Source organism: Equus asinus, chromosome 11 (genome assembly GCF_041296235.1).
Source record: "Equus asinus isolate D_3611 breed Donkey chromosome 11, EquAss-T2T_v2, whole genome shotgun sequence".
Taxonomy (NCBI): domain Eukaryota; kingdom Metazoa; phylum Chordata; class Mammalia; order Perissodactyla; family Equidae; genus Equus; species Equus asinus.
Window position 1 is genome coordinate 50,467,394 of NC_091800.1, and position 17,300 is coordinate 50,484,693.

Consider the following 17,300-nt stretch of genomic DNA (forward strand, 5'->3'; position numbering starts at 1 on the left):
TATGGTAGGTATCTAACATTAGAGGAAATTGCCTATTTTCCAAATGTTTGTACCATTTTACATTTCCACCAGCAGTGTGTGAAGCTTCCAGTTCTTTTACGTCCTTGCAAAGACTTGATATGGTCAATGTTGTTAATTTTGGCCATTCTAATGGGTGTGTAATGGTATCTCATCTGGTTTTAATTTGCCTCTCCCTAATGACTACTGATATTGAGCATCTTTTCATGTGCTTCTTTGCCCTCTTTTTTTATAGGGAGAAGTGTCTGTTCAAATTTTTTGCCCATTTTATCACTTTGTTGGTTTTCTTCTTATTGATTTATGAGCATTATTTATATATTCTAGAAACAAGTCCCTTATCAGAATATGATTTGCAAATATTTTCTGCCACTCTCTGACTTGTCTCCATCTGTTAGTAGTGTTATTTGAAAAGCAGAAGTTTTTAAATGTCTGGTTTATCAGTTATTTCTTTTATTGATAGTGTTTTTAGTGTTATGTCTAAAATATCTTTGCCTAACCCAAGGTCATAGGGTTTTTGTCTGTCTTTTCTTCTAAATGTTTCATAGTTTTAGGTCCGTGATCCATTTTTGATTTTTTGTAGTGCACACAGTATTGATTGAAATTCATTTATTTGCATATTGAAATCATATTGTTCTGGCATTATATGTTGAAAAGACCCTTGCTGAAAATCAATTAATTTTATATGCGTGAGTCTGTTTATGGACTCTGTTCTGTTCCAGTTTTCTATTTGTGATTGGATCAATACCATACCATCTTGATTATTATAGCTTTATAATGTCTTGAAATTAAATAGTATTAGCCCTCCAACTCTGTTCATTTTCAAACTTTTGGCTATTCTGTGTCCTTTGCATTTCCATATGAATTCTATAATCATTTCTACAAAAAAAAAAAAAAAAACGCTCGCTGTGATTTTGATAGGGATTGCATTGAATCTGTAGATTAAATGGGGTGAATTGCTATCTTAATAATATGGAATATTTCTGGCCTATGAACCTATGTATCTTCCCATTTATTTACATCGTTAATTTCTTTTAGTACTGTTATTTTTTAGTCTTTAGTGTAAAAGTTTCACATCTTTTGACTAGTGTTAATGTGGTTTGTTTTTTCCATTCTTCTATTTTTAATCTGTTTGTGCCTTTATAATTGTTTATAGGCAACGTATGTAGTTGGATCTTGCTTTTTCATCTAGCCTGACAAAATAGGACTTCTAATTGGGGTTTTCAGAACATTTACATTTGATGTTTCTATTGATAAGGTTATGTTTAAGTCTGTCATCTTGCTATTTGTTTTTTATTTGTCCCATATACAAATACACTATACAATATAGTATATTTCCATTTGTCCCCTTCTGACCTTTGTGCTTTTGTTTTTATATGTTTCACTTATACATGTATAAACCCCACACTGCATTGCTATTATTTCTACTTTAAATAGTTGCTAATCTTTTAAAGAGATATAGTAATATGAGGAAAAGGTATTATACTTAACCAAACAGTTACCATGCCTAGTGTCCTTTATTCCTTTGTGTAGATAGAAATTTCCATCTGCTATCATATTATCTCTGGTTGATGCACTTCTTTTAACGGTACTTACAGAGCAGGTCTGCTGGTGATGAATTCTTTCTGCTTCTGTAGGTTGCAAAAAGTTATTTCACCTTTTTGTGTTGTTTTTTTGGTTTCTACATTTCTGACCATTTATTCTTAACATAAGTCAAGATTAAAATATATTTCTCACAGTTGTGTTATTACTAAGGCCAAATAAACTGGAAGTATGCATTCGAGGGGTTCACTCTTGTCTTTTTTATTGCAGTAAAATTCACCTAACATAAATTTCATTATTTTAAATTATACATTCAGTGGCTTTTGGTACATTTACAGTGTTGTACAACCATTACCACTGTCTAGCTACAGAAGATTTTCAGCACCCAGAAGGAAACCTTGTACCCATTAAGCAGTCATTCCCCATTCTCCCCTCCCTGTAGTCCCTGGCAACCACTAATGTGCTGTCTGTCTCTATGGATTTGCCTCTTCTGCATATTTCATATAAGTGGAATCTTGCAATATGTGACCTTTTGTGTCTGGCTTCTTTCACTTAGCATAATATTTTTAAGGTTCATTCATGTTGCATCATCTGTCAGTACTTAATTCCTTTTTATGACTGAATATTACTCCATTGTACAAATATATCACATTTTGCTTATCCATTCATCTGTTGATAGACATTTGAATTATTTCCATCTTTTGGCTATGTGAATAGTGCCTCTATGACCATTTGAGTACAAGCATATGTTTGGCTACGTATTTTAGTTCTTTTGTGTATACAGCCAAGAGTGGAATCCTGGGTTCACCTTTGTTTTTGAAAGTCATTTTCACTGGGTAAGGAATTTGAGGTTGACTCTTTTTTTTCATCTTTTTGTTTTAGTACTTGAAAGATGTTGCTCCACTCTCCTAGTTTGCATTGTTTTTGCCAAGAAATATGCTGTCATCTTTATCTTTTTTCTTCTCTAAATAATGTGTCTTTATTCTCTAACAACTTTTAAAATTTTCTTTTTTTTTTTTTACAAGCTTTAAGCAATTTGATTATGATATGACTTGCTGTAGTTTTCTTCATCTTTCTTGTGCTTGGGTTTTGTCAGACTTCTTTTCTATGTGCAATCATCAAATTTGGAGGCCTTTCACCCATTATTTCTTCAAATATTTTTCTGTCCTACCTTCTCTCTTTCCTTTGGAGACTCCATTAGTCATATATTAGGCTGTTTGAAGTTGTCCTACTCCACAACAAATGATGTTCTGTTTACTTTTTTCAGTTTTTTTCTGCATTTCCTTTTGCATAATTTCCCTTACTAAGTCTCCAAGTCCACTAATCTTTTCTTCTCCAGTGTATATCTGCTGTTAGTCCAATCCAGGGTGTTTTTCATCTCAAATATTGTGGTTTTCATTTCTAGTTCAATTTGGATCTTTTTTGCATCTTCCAGGTCTCTACTTAACCTTTCAAACTTTATTTTCTTGAGCATATGAAATACAGTTTCAATAACTTTTTATAATCCTTGTCTACTAATTCTATTCCTGTTTCATTTCATGATTGGTGTCACTTTAATTGATTTATCTCATTATGTATCATATTGTCCTGCTTCTTTGCATGCCAAATAATTTTTTACTGGCTATCAGACATTGTGAGTTTTGCCTTAGACATAAGTGTTTTTGTGTTCCTGTAAGTTTTTGTAAGCTTTATCCTCAAACATGGTTAAGTTTCTTGGAAAAAGTTTGGTCCTTTCGAGTCTTGCTTTTAAGCTTTTGTAAGCAAAGAAGCATTCATCTTAAGGCTAATTTTTCCACCTCTGTGACCAAAGCCTTTTGAGTATTCTACCCAAGGTCCTATGAATTATTAGGTCTTCTACTTTGGCTGGTGGGAGTAGATACAATTCCTGGCCCAGGTGATCTTCAGAGATTGCTCCTTCTAATCTTTTCAGTGCTTCTATCTCAGTGTCTGTAGTTTCTTTACCTATATGCACTGTTCAGTGCCCAGATGATTACTCATGAGGGACTGTCTGTAAATTTTCAGAGTTCCTCTCTGTGCCACTCTCTTTTCTTCAGTATTCTGCCATATGAACTGTAGCCACCTTGGTTTCTACTTCTGGCAACAGATCTTTAACTCAGGGAGTTTGGCAGGTTCTACCTTGATTCCCCATTCCTGAGCCACAGCCTGGAAGCACTCTCTGTGCAGTAAACTGGGGCAGGCGTAGGGCTGGGCTCACCTTGTTTGTTTCCTGTGTCTGAGGGTTCACTGTCCTTCATTGCTTGATGTCCAGTATCCTCAGACTGTTGTTTCATTAGTTGGTCTAGTATAAAAAAGAGAAAAATAAATTAGCTTTCTTTTTTGTATGTAGGTGGATGCCACCTAATTCTCAAGAAACCACCAAGTTAGTTAAGAATGGAGTGTTCATGGAGGTTTGATAACAGTAGAAAATCTAAGTTAAATCATAAAGCATGCCACGTTACCACCACCAAGAATTGTCTGCCTCAGCTGCCTTGAACCCTAATGCTTGCTCTTTTTCTTTCCAGTCATTCAGTAAATATTTATCACACTACCACTATACTCAACCACTGATGAGCAAAATAGGCATGGTCTCGCCGTCTTAACATGTACAGCCTTGCTCACAAAGGCCTTGTCTTTTAGTAAAAGTGCTTAGAGATTTGTCTGTTACAGCTAACTTTATTTCAGAAAACTTATCTAGAAAATGGGACATATACAATCTCAAGTGACCAAATGGCAAAGTTTAGTTGCCTGGGATTTTCTACCTAGGAGGCACTTAGTGGAATCCAGGTAATTTGTTAGAAAACTTTAAGTTGCTAGATTTGAAAGAGACTTTAAGATGCATGAGTAAAATAAAGTAGATCTGTATGTACTAACTTTAAAAGATGTTTCTACTATATTGATAATTTTTTTAAAAAAGTAAAGCTGCAGAATAATATGTATTATGTTTATTTTGGTTTAAATATGTATTTGTGTGTGTGTGTGTGTGTAGGGGATAGGATTGTGTTTCTGTTTAAGCATAGAGAAAATGAAGAAGTTTAGAAAATATACAACTGTCATGCCAAGGGCATACAAATACCACTAGTTATGTTTTATAAATATAAAATAAGCTTTATTGTGGTAAACGTATAGGCAAAGAATTAACAGAACATATACGATCCCCCAAGTTCTCTTCCCACAGAAAAGTGTGCTTAGGCCTGGCACAGATGGTCTGGATGTACTGCAGAAAGGGATCTGATAGAGGGACTTCACACCAAAACACTGTACACATTTAAATAGGAGGAGGATAGGAACATCTGGTTGACTATGTAACAATGGAAGAGGGAGCCTCTGGAGTTTATGGAGGTAGCTCATATTAGCCTGTTCCAGTAGGATAGGAAATGAGCCTCCAGGACCATCCATATTTGTCTCTCTAATATCAGTGGTTACTTCTGGGATTGGCAGTGGGGAAGTGAGGAATGACCAATTTTTACCTTATGGATTTTTGAATTGTTTGAATTTTTTGCAGCTCGCATGAGATTTTTTTTAAAGGCATAGATTTGGTGACCAACATAGTATTTAATTCACAATAGGTATAAAGCAAATGTTGATTCATTAAATAGATCATTGACCTAGCCCATCCACCAAACTTAGGTAGATTTATAAAGTTTATGAAAATAAGAGGCAAAATCCTATCTTTTGTACATATATCTATAAACAAAGATTACATTCCAGAAATATTCTTTGTACCCAAAATTTCATTGCGAGGAAATATATACATACACATACGTAGATACTCATACGTACATCCAGATATCTGTATGCTCATGATATATCCATGAAGATGTTTGGAATGATACATACCAAAAGAAATCATTAATGTTGGTTACTGTGGAGGAGATATTGAGGTTCTAGGATGGTTGGAAGAGATACTTTCAGTTTATGTTCCCTCGCTGTAGTTTGAATTACTTGCTGTGTGCATGTGTATTCGTTTCTTTCCTCCCTTTCTTCCTCACCTCCTTCCTTCCATTTCATTATCAACAGCAAGTATATTAAAGGAGTATGGAAGTGGTCCAAAATATCAGAGAAAGGATTTGCCGTAGGAAAAATTCAGAAGCATCTGAAAACATAACATAGGCATTTGAAAGCCTTGGACTTAGAAAAGGAAGCAGGAAAGGTGTCTAATGTGTGCTCAGGCAAGGAAAAAAGATGTGGCAGAAGGATGTGCTTGATGGGAATCTTTGTAATACTTGCCAGTGTATATATACATACATACCAGTGACATTGGGATACATGATTTCCGCAAACATAGTAGAAGTAAGAATCTAGATGAGTAAAACACGCGCCTCTGTCCTTTTAGTTACCTGACTCTAACAACTGCTGGGAGTGTTCCACCAGCATCCCCAGTGAACCCAGTCTCTGGAAGGAGTCTATAGCATACACAACTCCTACAGCCCCACCTCATCATTTTAAAGGTGGAGACTCACATCCCAACCACAGCCCTAAAAGAACTAAGCTAGCCTTTCCCACCATGTTTCTAAGCCTCCATTGATGTGAAAAAATCTCCACTATTTTATGTACCTCTAAGGAGTGAGAGTAGAAGATGCTGCCAAGTAAACTATGATACAATGCTTTATTATCACTTTAAATTTTCTCTTAGTTTTAGACACACATTCTTTTAGACTTTAGGCATTATCATATATTACACAACTCACTTTTTGTACCTTTCTTCTAACTAACTTTGTTTTGGTGCCGAATCACCTTGTAATCTTTCTAAAGACATTTTAAGTGGCATTTAAACTCAACCTTTGATGAATTAGCCATATTCAGAACTCAATTGAAATCACAATATAAACAGCTAAGACCAAATGTGTTCATATGCAAACTTGGCTGACAACAATTATGAGATGCATCCATTTTCATAGAAAAGAAGAAAAGTAGAATGAGTTATTGGATCCTTTTGCCTCCCAAAGTGTTTCCCTGAAAGTTTGTTGTTACTTAAAATTCCTTCATTAGAGAACATTGTTTTTATTTCACCATTAGAAATACAAGGCTTAAAATAGAAACAGTTAGTTGAGGTACTCCATTGCCTGAAACGTTTTAAATGTAGCAAATGAAGTTTATTAGTCCATCAAAAGTCCTTCTTCTAACCAGGACTGTCCTCCCTGCTGTAGATGGTGATTCCTATTTTAAAATGCCCGCTGCCTACCAGGCAATGTCTGCGTTCTCTAGCATGGCATTGAGGGCCAATTCGATTCTAACCAACTTCTCATCTTCATCTTCCCTTTCCTCCCTTTTTCTTGTGTGTCTTTGTGTGTCTTTACTGTTTCTGTGTGTACGTGCGCACCCCTGCCTTTAGTCCACTTCTTTACTTTAAGGTAGTAGGGGAGAGGAATTCTTATCTCTTCACATTTTGTGCTACTCTGACATAATTTTTTTTCCTATCATTGAGAGGCAGTTGTGAATATTGGTTAAGTACACGATTCTGGAGCCAGACTCACTAGGTTAAAATCTCATTTCTGGTAATTACTTGCCGTGTAAACTTGGATAAGTTGTTTAACCTCTCTGTGCCTCAGTGTCCTCATTTGTAAAATATTTATTAAATTCCAAATAAAATAAGTTTCATTGAAATATTTCTTGAGCAAATAAGTGGATTACTTTTTTAAAATAGTTTTTTAAAACAGATTATGTTTTGTAAAATTTAACAGGGAAAAAACAGGAAAGCAAAGCAAAAGGGGGAAAATCGCTTTTAAAAACAGGCGAAGACAATCTGAAAAGGCTACATACTATGATTACAACTATACAACATATGGAAAAGGTGAAACTATGGAGACAGTAAAATGAGCAGTGGTTGCCAGGAATTATGAGGGAGGGAAGGATGAATAGACAGAGCAAAAGGATTTATAGGGCAGACTATTCTGTATGATACTATAACAGTGGATACGTGTCATTATACATTTGTTAAAACCCATAGAAGGTACAACACCAAGAGCGACCCATCCTGTAAACTGGAGGCTTTGGGTGATAATGGTGTGTCAATGTACATTCATCAGTTGTTACAAATGGTGATGCTGGGGCAGGTCGTCGGGGGAGGGGGAGCTGAGAATATGTGGGAACTCTCTGTACTTCCACTCAATTTTGCTGTGAACCTAAAAATACTCTAAAAAAAAAAAAACAGACAAGAAAGAGAATGAAATCTGAGAACCACAGAGAAGAGACTGGAGAAAAGGAAGAGAAGGAGGGAGGAAGATGTCAGTGGCTCATTTTCTGTGAAGGTAATCATGGCCACCTTTTGTAACTTGTGCAGTTCAGCAGTCCTTGAAGCTAGTTTTGTCGGTGGCAGGAAAATACCCTCTGGAACTTTGTCTAGAGAAAAATTAACTTCTTAACATAGGTAACAGAACTAACTTTTTTGTAACGTTAAAAAATTGGGGGGGGGGGGGCCGGCCCCGTGGCCGAGTGGTTAAGTTTGCGCGCTCCGCTGTGGTGGCCCATGGTTTCGCTGGTTCAAATCCTGGGCGAGGACATGGCACTGCTCATCAGGCCAAGCTGAGGCGGCGTCCCACATGCCACAACTAGAAGGACCCTCAACTAAAATATACAGCTATGTACCGGGCGGCTTTGGGGAGAAAAAGGAAAAAAATTTTTAAAAAAAACAGAAAAAATTTTTTAAAAAATTGGGGCGAGACTTCGTTTTCTCTGTGTATGTGTGTATTTCACGTGGTGCTTCACCCCTTGTGAAATTAGTGTTCTCATACATTTTTTGAATGCACAAGATAAAATGTAACTGAATATAAGGGATAATTACATTATTGATACTTGATAAAGTTTCATGAAGAAGACTTAAGGTGAAGAGGATGTTGGAACAAACAATATTCATAGGTAATATTTGGCATAATCAAAACATAGTACCAGAAATTGCCTTTAACATGTATAAGTTATTAAGTATTGTCATTTTGTCTATTATTTTTTGAGGTTCTAATGTGGAATTACATAGAAATGAACATTTTTATTTTAATAACAATGCACTTATATTTATCTACCATATGAATGGCTGATTTGTTACATGGGCAAAACATTCACTTTCATTGTAGTAACATTTCTTTGTCTAACCTTGCCAAATGTTTAAACCAAGAAGTCTTTGTTATGGTTTATTCTGGAAAAAATTCAATTACATGGATCCAGGACAATATACCAGAATTTGTCCTTTAAGCCATGCTTTTATAGGTTCACATACCAGGTAATGTGAATGTATGTGTGTGTGTACCAAAGGCCAGCCACCACTAAAGTAAGGAAAAACAATGACTTATTTATAAATTGTATTCTGTTTACACATCAAACAAATAAGATAATTGTTTAAACTTTTTATCTTACTGATGTGCCTTGATAACTTATGAATGACGATAGATTTTTTCATCTAAGAGCTCTTACAAATTACACTGCAAATCCCACCCCCCCCCCACCCCTGCCCAATCAGCATTGCTATACAGTTGAACCACATTAAATGAATTTCTCAGGGGTAGCTTTGAGGGGAAAGAAATTTAAAACATTTGAACTTGAAAATTCCATTCTCTGACTCTAATCTCCTGTCTTTCCAGCTCTCCCGGTCCTTCCAGCTCTCCCAGTCCTTTCATTTCCACTAAACCTGCGCTTTATTTGGACTCATTATGAGTCCCAGACTCATAAACTGTTCGTATTTTTCCAATCTGTCAAGCCCCTCCTGCTGCCGCTTTTCTTCCTACCCAGCCTTGGGCCTTATCAACCCTCTGAGCACTACATTCACTAGCACTCTAGATTGCTTTGTTGCCAAATTCATCGCTACCTTTAGCATGGTATCTTACAATCTGGTAGTTACTCTTAAATATTTAATGGAAGGAAGGAGAGAGAGAATTTCTAGAAAATTCTTTGGTTTTGTGGCAATGTGCTAAAAATTTCTTGTGGAAATCTATTACTTTTGCTGCTTGGAAGCATTACAGATATTTTTTGTTGAACGTCACCCAGGCCGTCATTCCTATTGCCTAGTGTTTTTATTTTTATGTATCTATCCTGTTTTCCATTATCTTCATTGTAGGTCACTTCCACTCCCCAAAGCCATCAATTCCATCATCTGTATCTTTACCTTATTATAATTAGGTCATCTAAATTTATTTTCTTTGAGTCTCTCTCACCCAAGGATTTTTTAGTATCTTCACTTACTCTTTTTTTCCCCTTTTGGTCCCACCCAAAAAAATGAGTGTGTGTGTGTGTGTATTGACATAACTTTCAAAAGTTAACCCATTTTTGTACATAATTCCTTCTGCTCTCTTCCCCCATTAACTATTCAGCTACACCCTTCCTCAGTGATCACCAGTGACTTCCTAATTGTCAGTATTCTCTTCTCAGTCCCCAGATCTGTCTATAGCATATTATAAATATTATAGATATTTTAGAAATTCTGCCTTCTCTTTGCTTTATGACACCTTTCTCTCTCAGGTGACTCTTTAGTCTTCCTAGCTAACGTCTTCATCTTCTTCCAACTCTGAAATGTAGGTGTCCCTCATGTGACTGCCCTTTGCTCTGTTCTTACACCTCAGTAGTGATTCTCAAATGTTAGTGAATATAAGAATCACCTAAGATTCTTGTTTAAAACATAGATTTCTAGATCCTACCCTCAGAGATTGTGATTAAGTAGGTCTAGAATGAATCCCAGGAATCTGCATTTTTAACAAACTCTTCTTGTGACTTTAATAAAAGTGATGCGGGGTCACTCTGAAAAAAAATAATGACTCTACCGTTCTATCTACTCTAGTGACTTCAGCCATCACTTCCATGCTGATTACTTTAAAATATTTTAACATCCTACTCTCATGAATTTCTCCTTATTGTTTGGACTGTACTTTGAGAATCTCAGGACAAGAGCAGGGCTGATAATCAACTAGTATGTACTTGCTTTTGGTTATGAAAATAATAAAATATTTGAAAAACACTGGTAAACAACTATTGCCCTAAGCCCCAGAATATCATTCCACCACCACAATCCGGTCTGTCCTCGTCTCTTTCCTAAGATCCCCTGGACCTCCCTGCCATCCAGCAACAGAAGTAACACCTGGCACCACGGAATTTCTCTAGGACCCTGCTCCACTGTGAGGACTGGCATCCTAATTGGTTGACTTCTTTCATTAAATATTAGTCCTGTTAAAGATGATTATTCATTAACCATATAGGGACACAGGCGAAGTTAGTTTTAGTGGGGAGGATGGTAAATTCAGGATATCAGATGGTTTATGTGCAGTACTGTTAAACCTACTAAAATAGTTGGATGGAATGGCCTGCAGCAAGTCCAAGATCACAAGAGCTGTGCTTTCCAAATTTGACAGATCATCAGAAGGCTCAACCCTAAGAAATTTTGATTCATTAGGACAGGGCTGGGGCCCAGAAATCACTGGATTTTTTAAATATTCCCCAGTGGTTCTGATGATTAGCTAGGTTAAAGAACTACTGGTTTAGATTGAGAACACAGAGAAGTAGTAACAAAGTAGTGCCCCATATTGAACCTCAAAAAGGCATTTCACATTCTGTGGCACAATCAAAAAGATTTGGCAAGGATATGTGGATTTTTCAGCACAAACTACCACCACTACTAGGAAGTATCATTTGTGTATGTTTTATACACAGAACGAAACTCAACATTAAATCCATTCAACAGAATACATTTTGTCCCTGGGAAAAAAAAGCTCAATTTCTAGGAGTTTCTTTGAAAAGAAACTCCACGAGAAAAAAATCCCACATCCCAATACAATGCAGTCACCTTTATATGTCTTTTAAATTTTAAGAGAAAATATATAATTTTAGGGTATCATCAAGAATAAGTTAAATATTTGAATTAAAATATATAATTATGTTTTAGTCAGGTGTTGCTTTTCTCTGAATCATTTGTACAGTTTATTGAAATAAAGGAGGAATAACAATTCTATAAAATGTTGTGTCATGGGTTTAGTTATGAGTCACTTATTACGTATGTGATTCCTGAGTCACTAATTACTAAGGCTTTCCTATAAGGAAAAGATTAACAATAAGCAAAGTGAGTGATTGTGAAACTTTTTGAATACTAATTATTATAGCTACAGAGAGACTTTTTTAAACCATATTAGAGAAATTAAATTCTGTTAAATTAACATTTATTTCAAAAATAGATATTAACCTCGCTTTTCACTGAAATGTACTTTTTTTTTTTAAAGATTTATTTGTTTCCTTTTTCTCCCCAAAGCACCCCGGTACATAGTTGTATATTCTTCGTTGTGGGTCCTTCTAGTTGTGGCATGTGGGACGCTGCCTCAGCGTGGTTTGATGAGCAGTGCCATGTCCGCGCCCAGGACTCGAACCAACGAAACACTGGGCCGCCTGCAGCGGAGCACAAGAACTCAACCACTCTGCCACGGGGCCAGACCCCTGAGACGTACTTTTTTTGAGAAATTAAAATAAATTTTTGGGATTTAGAAGCTTACAAACAAGTTTATAAAGAAATATATCCTTAAAACTGGCAACACTATAGTAATTTTTGTTATCCAGAGAGGGAGGTGTTTATAGATTGTATATTAGAGAGACCTTTTGAAAGTAAAGCTTTTGACCCTTAATTTTGTTTATAGTACTAAAACCTAGTATATGTAATTTCTGTAATGAAAAAATCAAGCTAAAATAATTAAAGTAATGATTGCTATTCTATTTTTATGCAGTTGAAGTTAGATTTGATGTTTCATACGTAGCTCGATCTAGACTACAGCTAACTACAGTTTGGAAAGGTCCTTAGTCCTTCCCTGCAGTCTGCCCCCCACCCCTCAACTCTGCCACAGACTTTTCTGCGCTTTGAAACACAAAGCAACTTGTCAGTTCGGTTGATTCGGTTAGGGTCAGTTCTGTGAAAACAAAGTCAAGGCAATTGTTTGATTTAATTGACTAGTGAAACTGGTTAAACAGGTAAGTAGAATTTAGTTTTATTTTTGTCCAGCACATATTTGAATGTTCATAAAGTAACTTAGTAGCCTAATAAGATTCCAGTGACATTGTAGTAGATTTTAAAGAATGATAACCAAAGCAAGGAAAAAGAACACTAAAACCCAAACTATAGAAAATGTTCATGGTATTTTTTCCTATTATAGCTCTGCTTTCACTATAATGAATTGTGTCCAAAAAAAAGTTGTCTTTTCTTTCACTATTCATTTCCTTTTCTTGAGGAATTTTTTCCTGGGCCACACTTAATATAACCATAGGAAATTTTCTAATGTAATTTAGATGAATAGCTTAAATAACTTCTACAAGTAGTCCTCAAACTGCAAGCAGATATTCTCTGATAGTTGGTCAGCCACCTCGTGGCTTCACTTTCTTCCTTACCCACCTGGACCTCATGGTTGATCATTCTTACAATAGTTGTTTCTGCCATTGATTCTTTCTGCCTTCCACTGTTGCCTTCCACTGTAGCCATCCTGCTGTTCTCTACACCATCAGCTTCTGGGATACTGATCACTCATTATTTTTTGTGTTTGAACAGCAAACCAAAAAATTGGAGTGCTAAAATAAATGATACATTTAGATCTTAAAAAAAAAAAAATCTTGTAAATGTAGTTCATTTGAGAAAAAGTATAAATCATTTCTTGTCCCAGAAAAACAGCAAATCTTTAGCCTCTATTGAACTTGTTAGGGATTATGAAAGGAAAGAGAAAAAAAAAAATTAAACATGTAAAAGGCTAGAATTTTATTGTCAAAGAACATTTTAAGGTCATAAAGTAGGTGTTTTATAATATTTTTGTTCTGTGTAATAAGATGCTCCCTCCTCCACTCCCTCACTCTTATAATAGATATTCACCACTTTTATTGATTGTTCAGTTTTTGCATATGCAACTCTAGAATACCTGTTTTGAGAATTCTTTATGTACCAAAGTAGAGGCTGCTGACATTGACAGTGTTGTTTTTACTCCTATACTGACATACATTTTACGTTCGCTTAGGAAAAAAGAGCAAACAAACAAAAAAACTAAGATTGATTGGGTGTATAAGTTGATAAAATCCCTTAGGAAAGAACTTTGGTCTTATATGTCAAGAGCATTACATAGTCGTACCCCTTAACCTTAGTGCATGTCCTATTCTAAAAAATTTAGCAAAGGAAACACTAATTTAAGGAAAAACATCTACAATGCAAAAAAAGTTTGTTGTAGCATTATTTTTACTAGTCAAAAATTGATAACATCCTAAATGTTTCTCACTGTAAGCAATGGAATTAAATTATGGCATATTGACTTACTAGACAGTTTTGTAGCCATTAAAAATATAAATTAAGGTACTCCAACAACTTGGAAAAATGATTATGATATAAGGTAAAGTAAAAAGGCATAATATAAAATTGTACATAGTGTACTAGCAATGAACAATCTAAAAGGAAATTAAGAAAACATTTATAATAGCATCAAAAAGGATAAAATACTTAGGAATAAATTTAATCAAACAGGAGAAAGACCTGTACAGTGAAAACTACAAAACATTACTGAAAGAAATTAAGGAAGACCTAGTAAATGGAAAGACATCCTGTGTTCATGGATTAGAAGACAATGTTGTTAAGATGGCAATACTACCTAAAACGATTTACAGATTCAGTGCAATCCCTATCAAAGTCCCAATAGCATTTTTTTTTCCAGAAATAGAAAAACCCATTCTAAAATTTATGTGGAATTTCAAGGGACCCTGGATGGCCAAAACAATCCTGAAAAGGAAAAACACAGTTGAAGGACTCACGCTTTCAGATTTTAAAACTTACTACAGAGCTACAGTGATCAAAACAGTGTTCTGCTGACATAAGGGTAGACGTATAAGATTAATGGAATAAAATAAAGAGCCCAGAAATAAACCCTCATATATGTGGTCAATGGTTTTTCAACACGGTTGCCAAGACCATTCAATGGAGAAAGGTAGTCTTTTCGACAAATGATGCTGATAAAACTGTATATCTACATGTAAAAGATCAAAATTGGACCCTTACCTTACATAATATGCAAAAATTAAATCAAATGGATCAGAGACCTAAATTTCAGAGCCAGAGGTATAAACTGATAGAAGAAAACATAGGAGAAAAAATAGATCAAAATTAAAAACTTTTGTGATCAAAGGATGTTAGCAAGAGAGTGAAAAAGCCCACAGAACGGGAGAAAATATTTGCTAATCATATATCTAATAAGAGTTTAATATCCTGAATATATAAAGAACTCCTAACCACTCAACAACCGAAAAACAGGCAACCTAATTAAAATAAGGGTAAAAGACTTGGATAGACATTTCTCCAAAGAGGATATACAAATGGCCAGTAGGCACATGAAATAACAGTGTTAGCAAGGATGTGGAGAAATTGGAACCAAGTACATCGCTGGTAGGAATGTAAAATGATGCAGCCACTGTGGAAACAGTTGGCAGTTGCTCAAAAAGTTAAATATAGAATTACCATATGACCCAGCAAATCCCCTCCACTCCTAGGTAGATACTCCAAGGAACTGAAAACAGAGACTCAAACAGGTATTTATATACCACTGTTCATAGCAGCATTAGTCACAATAGCCAAAAAGTAGAAATGACCCAAATGTCCATCAACAGATGAATGAATAAACAAAATATGCTAAAAATGTACAATGGAATATTATTCAGCCATAAAAAGGAATGAAGTTCTGCTACATGGTGCAACATGGATGAACCTTGAAAACATTACATTAAGTGAAATAATCAGACACAAAATGACAAATATTACATGATTCCACTTATATGAGCTGTCTAGAATAGGTAGACTCCTAGAGACAGATAGTAGAATAGAGGTTTCCAGGAGCTAGGGGTTGAGGGCAGTGTTTTTGCTTAATGGGTACAGAATTTCTGTTTGAGTTGATGAAAATGTTCTGGAAATAGATACTAGTGATGGTTACATAACATTGTGCATGTAGTTAATGCCACTGAATTTTACACTGTAAAGTGGTTAAAATAGTAAATTTTATGTTATTTACATTTTAACCACAGTTTTTTTTTTTGAGGAAGATTAGCCCTGAGCTAACTGCTGCCAATCCTCCTCTTTTTACTGAGGAAGACTGGCCCTGAGCTAACATCCGTAACCATCTTCCTCTACTTTCTATGTGGGATGCCTACCACAGCATGGCTTGCCAAGTGGTGCCATGTCCGCAGCTGGGATCCGAACCAGCGAACCCCAGGCCGCCAAAGCAGGACATGCGAACTTAACCACTGCACCACCAGGCCAGCCCCTAACCACAATTTTTTAAGCATTTGTTTATACATAGTGATTTAGACATAAATTATCTACTTTACAAATAAGGACCGAAGGAAATATGAAGACATGAAAAAATTACTAAATTATAATATGATTGTATTATTTTGAGTAGAAATGAAGCTCAAATAAAAGATTTTCATTTTTAGCTAATGGATATTCATTAAAAGATAAATTTTATGTCACATATCTTCTCAGACCAACAAATGGTAAGAAAATTTAGGTGTCCCATCCCCAAAATTGGTAACAGTATTTTGTTTAAAATTTTTCTTCTCTGTTTTAATGTTATTATTGTAAAGAATAATTATATTGATTAATAATTCTAAAACTTCCAAGTTTACACAGGAAAGGCTTTTCAGAGTAATTCATGTAAGTGAGAGTTGGTGTACTATATCTATGCTAGAGCCTTTTGAATAATTTTAGTTTCTTGTAAAATTTTCTAGATTTTAATGAAATCTGTTTTTCTTTAGCTTGACAGGGCCAATTCTCTGTTAAACCAGACTCAGCAGCCTTACAGATATCTCATTGAATCAGTACGCCAGAGAGATTCTAAGATTGATTCACAGAAGGAGTGTATTACACAACTTGAGAAAGATGTCAGGTAAACCATCTACAAATCTTTTATTTGAATAATAAAGGCATTGTAAACATAATACTACCATAGATAAATTCAGATTCTGAATTGTGAAGAAAAAGTTTAAATAATAGAGGTGATCTTAAATGAATGAGTATTAAATTTCTCTTAGAAAAACTAGGCCATATCACGCTAGGTCTTCACGTTCTACTTTATGCAGAAGTCTTAGCCTGGAAATAACAATGCCACGCTTACTAACAGAGCGCTCCACCCACTATAGGGCACACAACAGCTATCCGGTCCTTGCTCCCCTAGAATTCTTCAGTGGGATGGGGATTGACCAAAGAGAGAGCAGGAATATAACCAGATGCCATTTATGGAGTCAAAATAACTTTTTAAACAGATAAAACGTACACATTTACTTACATTCATGTTGAGTTTGCCAAGGAATTTTTAGGCTTTTCTTCCCTTGACCCTGTACATGAAGTAACCTGTGAATTACCTAAATGTAAATAAATTCCTTTCACTTCCTTAAATTGAAATTGTTTCCTTAGATGACACGCTATCCAGAAGACTTGCTCCATTTAATAATGATTCAAATTCTTTACCTGTTCATCTATATAATTATTTTAGTCTTTTTAAATTGCAGTAAAATAATGATGCTATGCATAAAGAGGTTTTAACTTGCGGATGGTTGGTTAGTTGACTTAGTTGTTACTAGGTTTTAAGGTTATTAGAATAAATTATTAAATTATTAACCAATTCATAAATGTGAAAGCAGAGGATTAGGTGGGAATGGAATTGTTAAATTAAAGAATTGGAAAACAAGAAGATAGTTATTAAATTCAAGTTTCCTAAGCTATATAACCAAAAATATAAAAACTGCTGGTAATTGACTCCAAAGTTTACTTG

At 35.2% G+C, this 17,300-nt stretch overlaps 1 protein-coding gene across 10 annotated transcripts in view; it reads left to right on the plus strand.

The window, feature by feature from the left end:
- The window catches only part of PIBF1 (progesterone immunomodulatory binding factor 1), a 178,664-nt gene that overhangs the window by 121,361 nt on the left and 40,003 nt on the right, over positions 1-17,300 (plus strand). For 5 of the 10 annotated variants that reach the window (XM_070480887.1, XM_070480888.1, XM_070480889.1 and 2 more), the window contains exon 15: positions 16,285-16,415. The exons of 4 other annotated variants lie outside the window; for them this stretch is intronic. In XM_070480887.1, coding sequence (XP_070336988.1) covers positions 16,285-16,415 — 131 coding nt within the window. Of the gene's footprint in view, positions 1-10,574; positions 10,751-16,284; positions 16,416-17,300 lie in introns of those variants that run through there. One more of the 10 variants, XM_070480894.1, reaches the window with a different exon arrangement.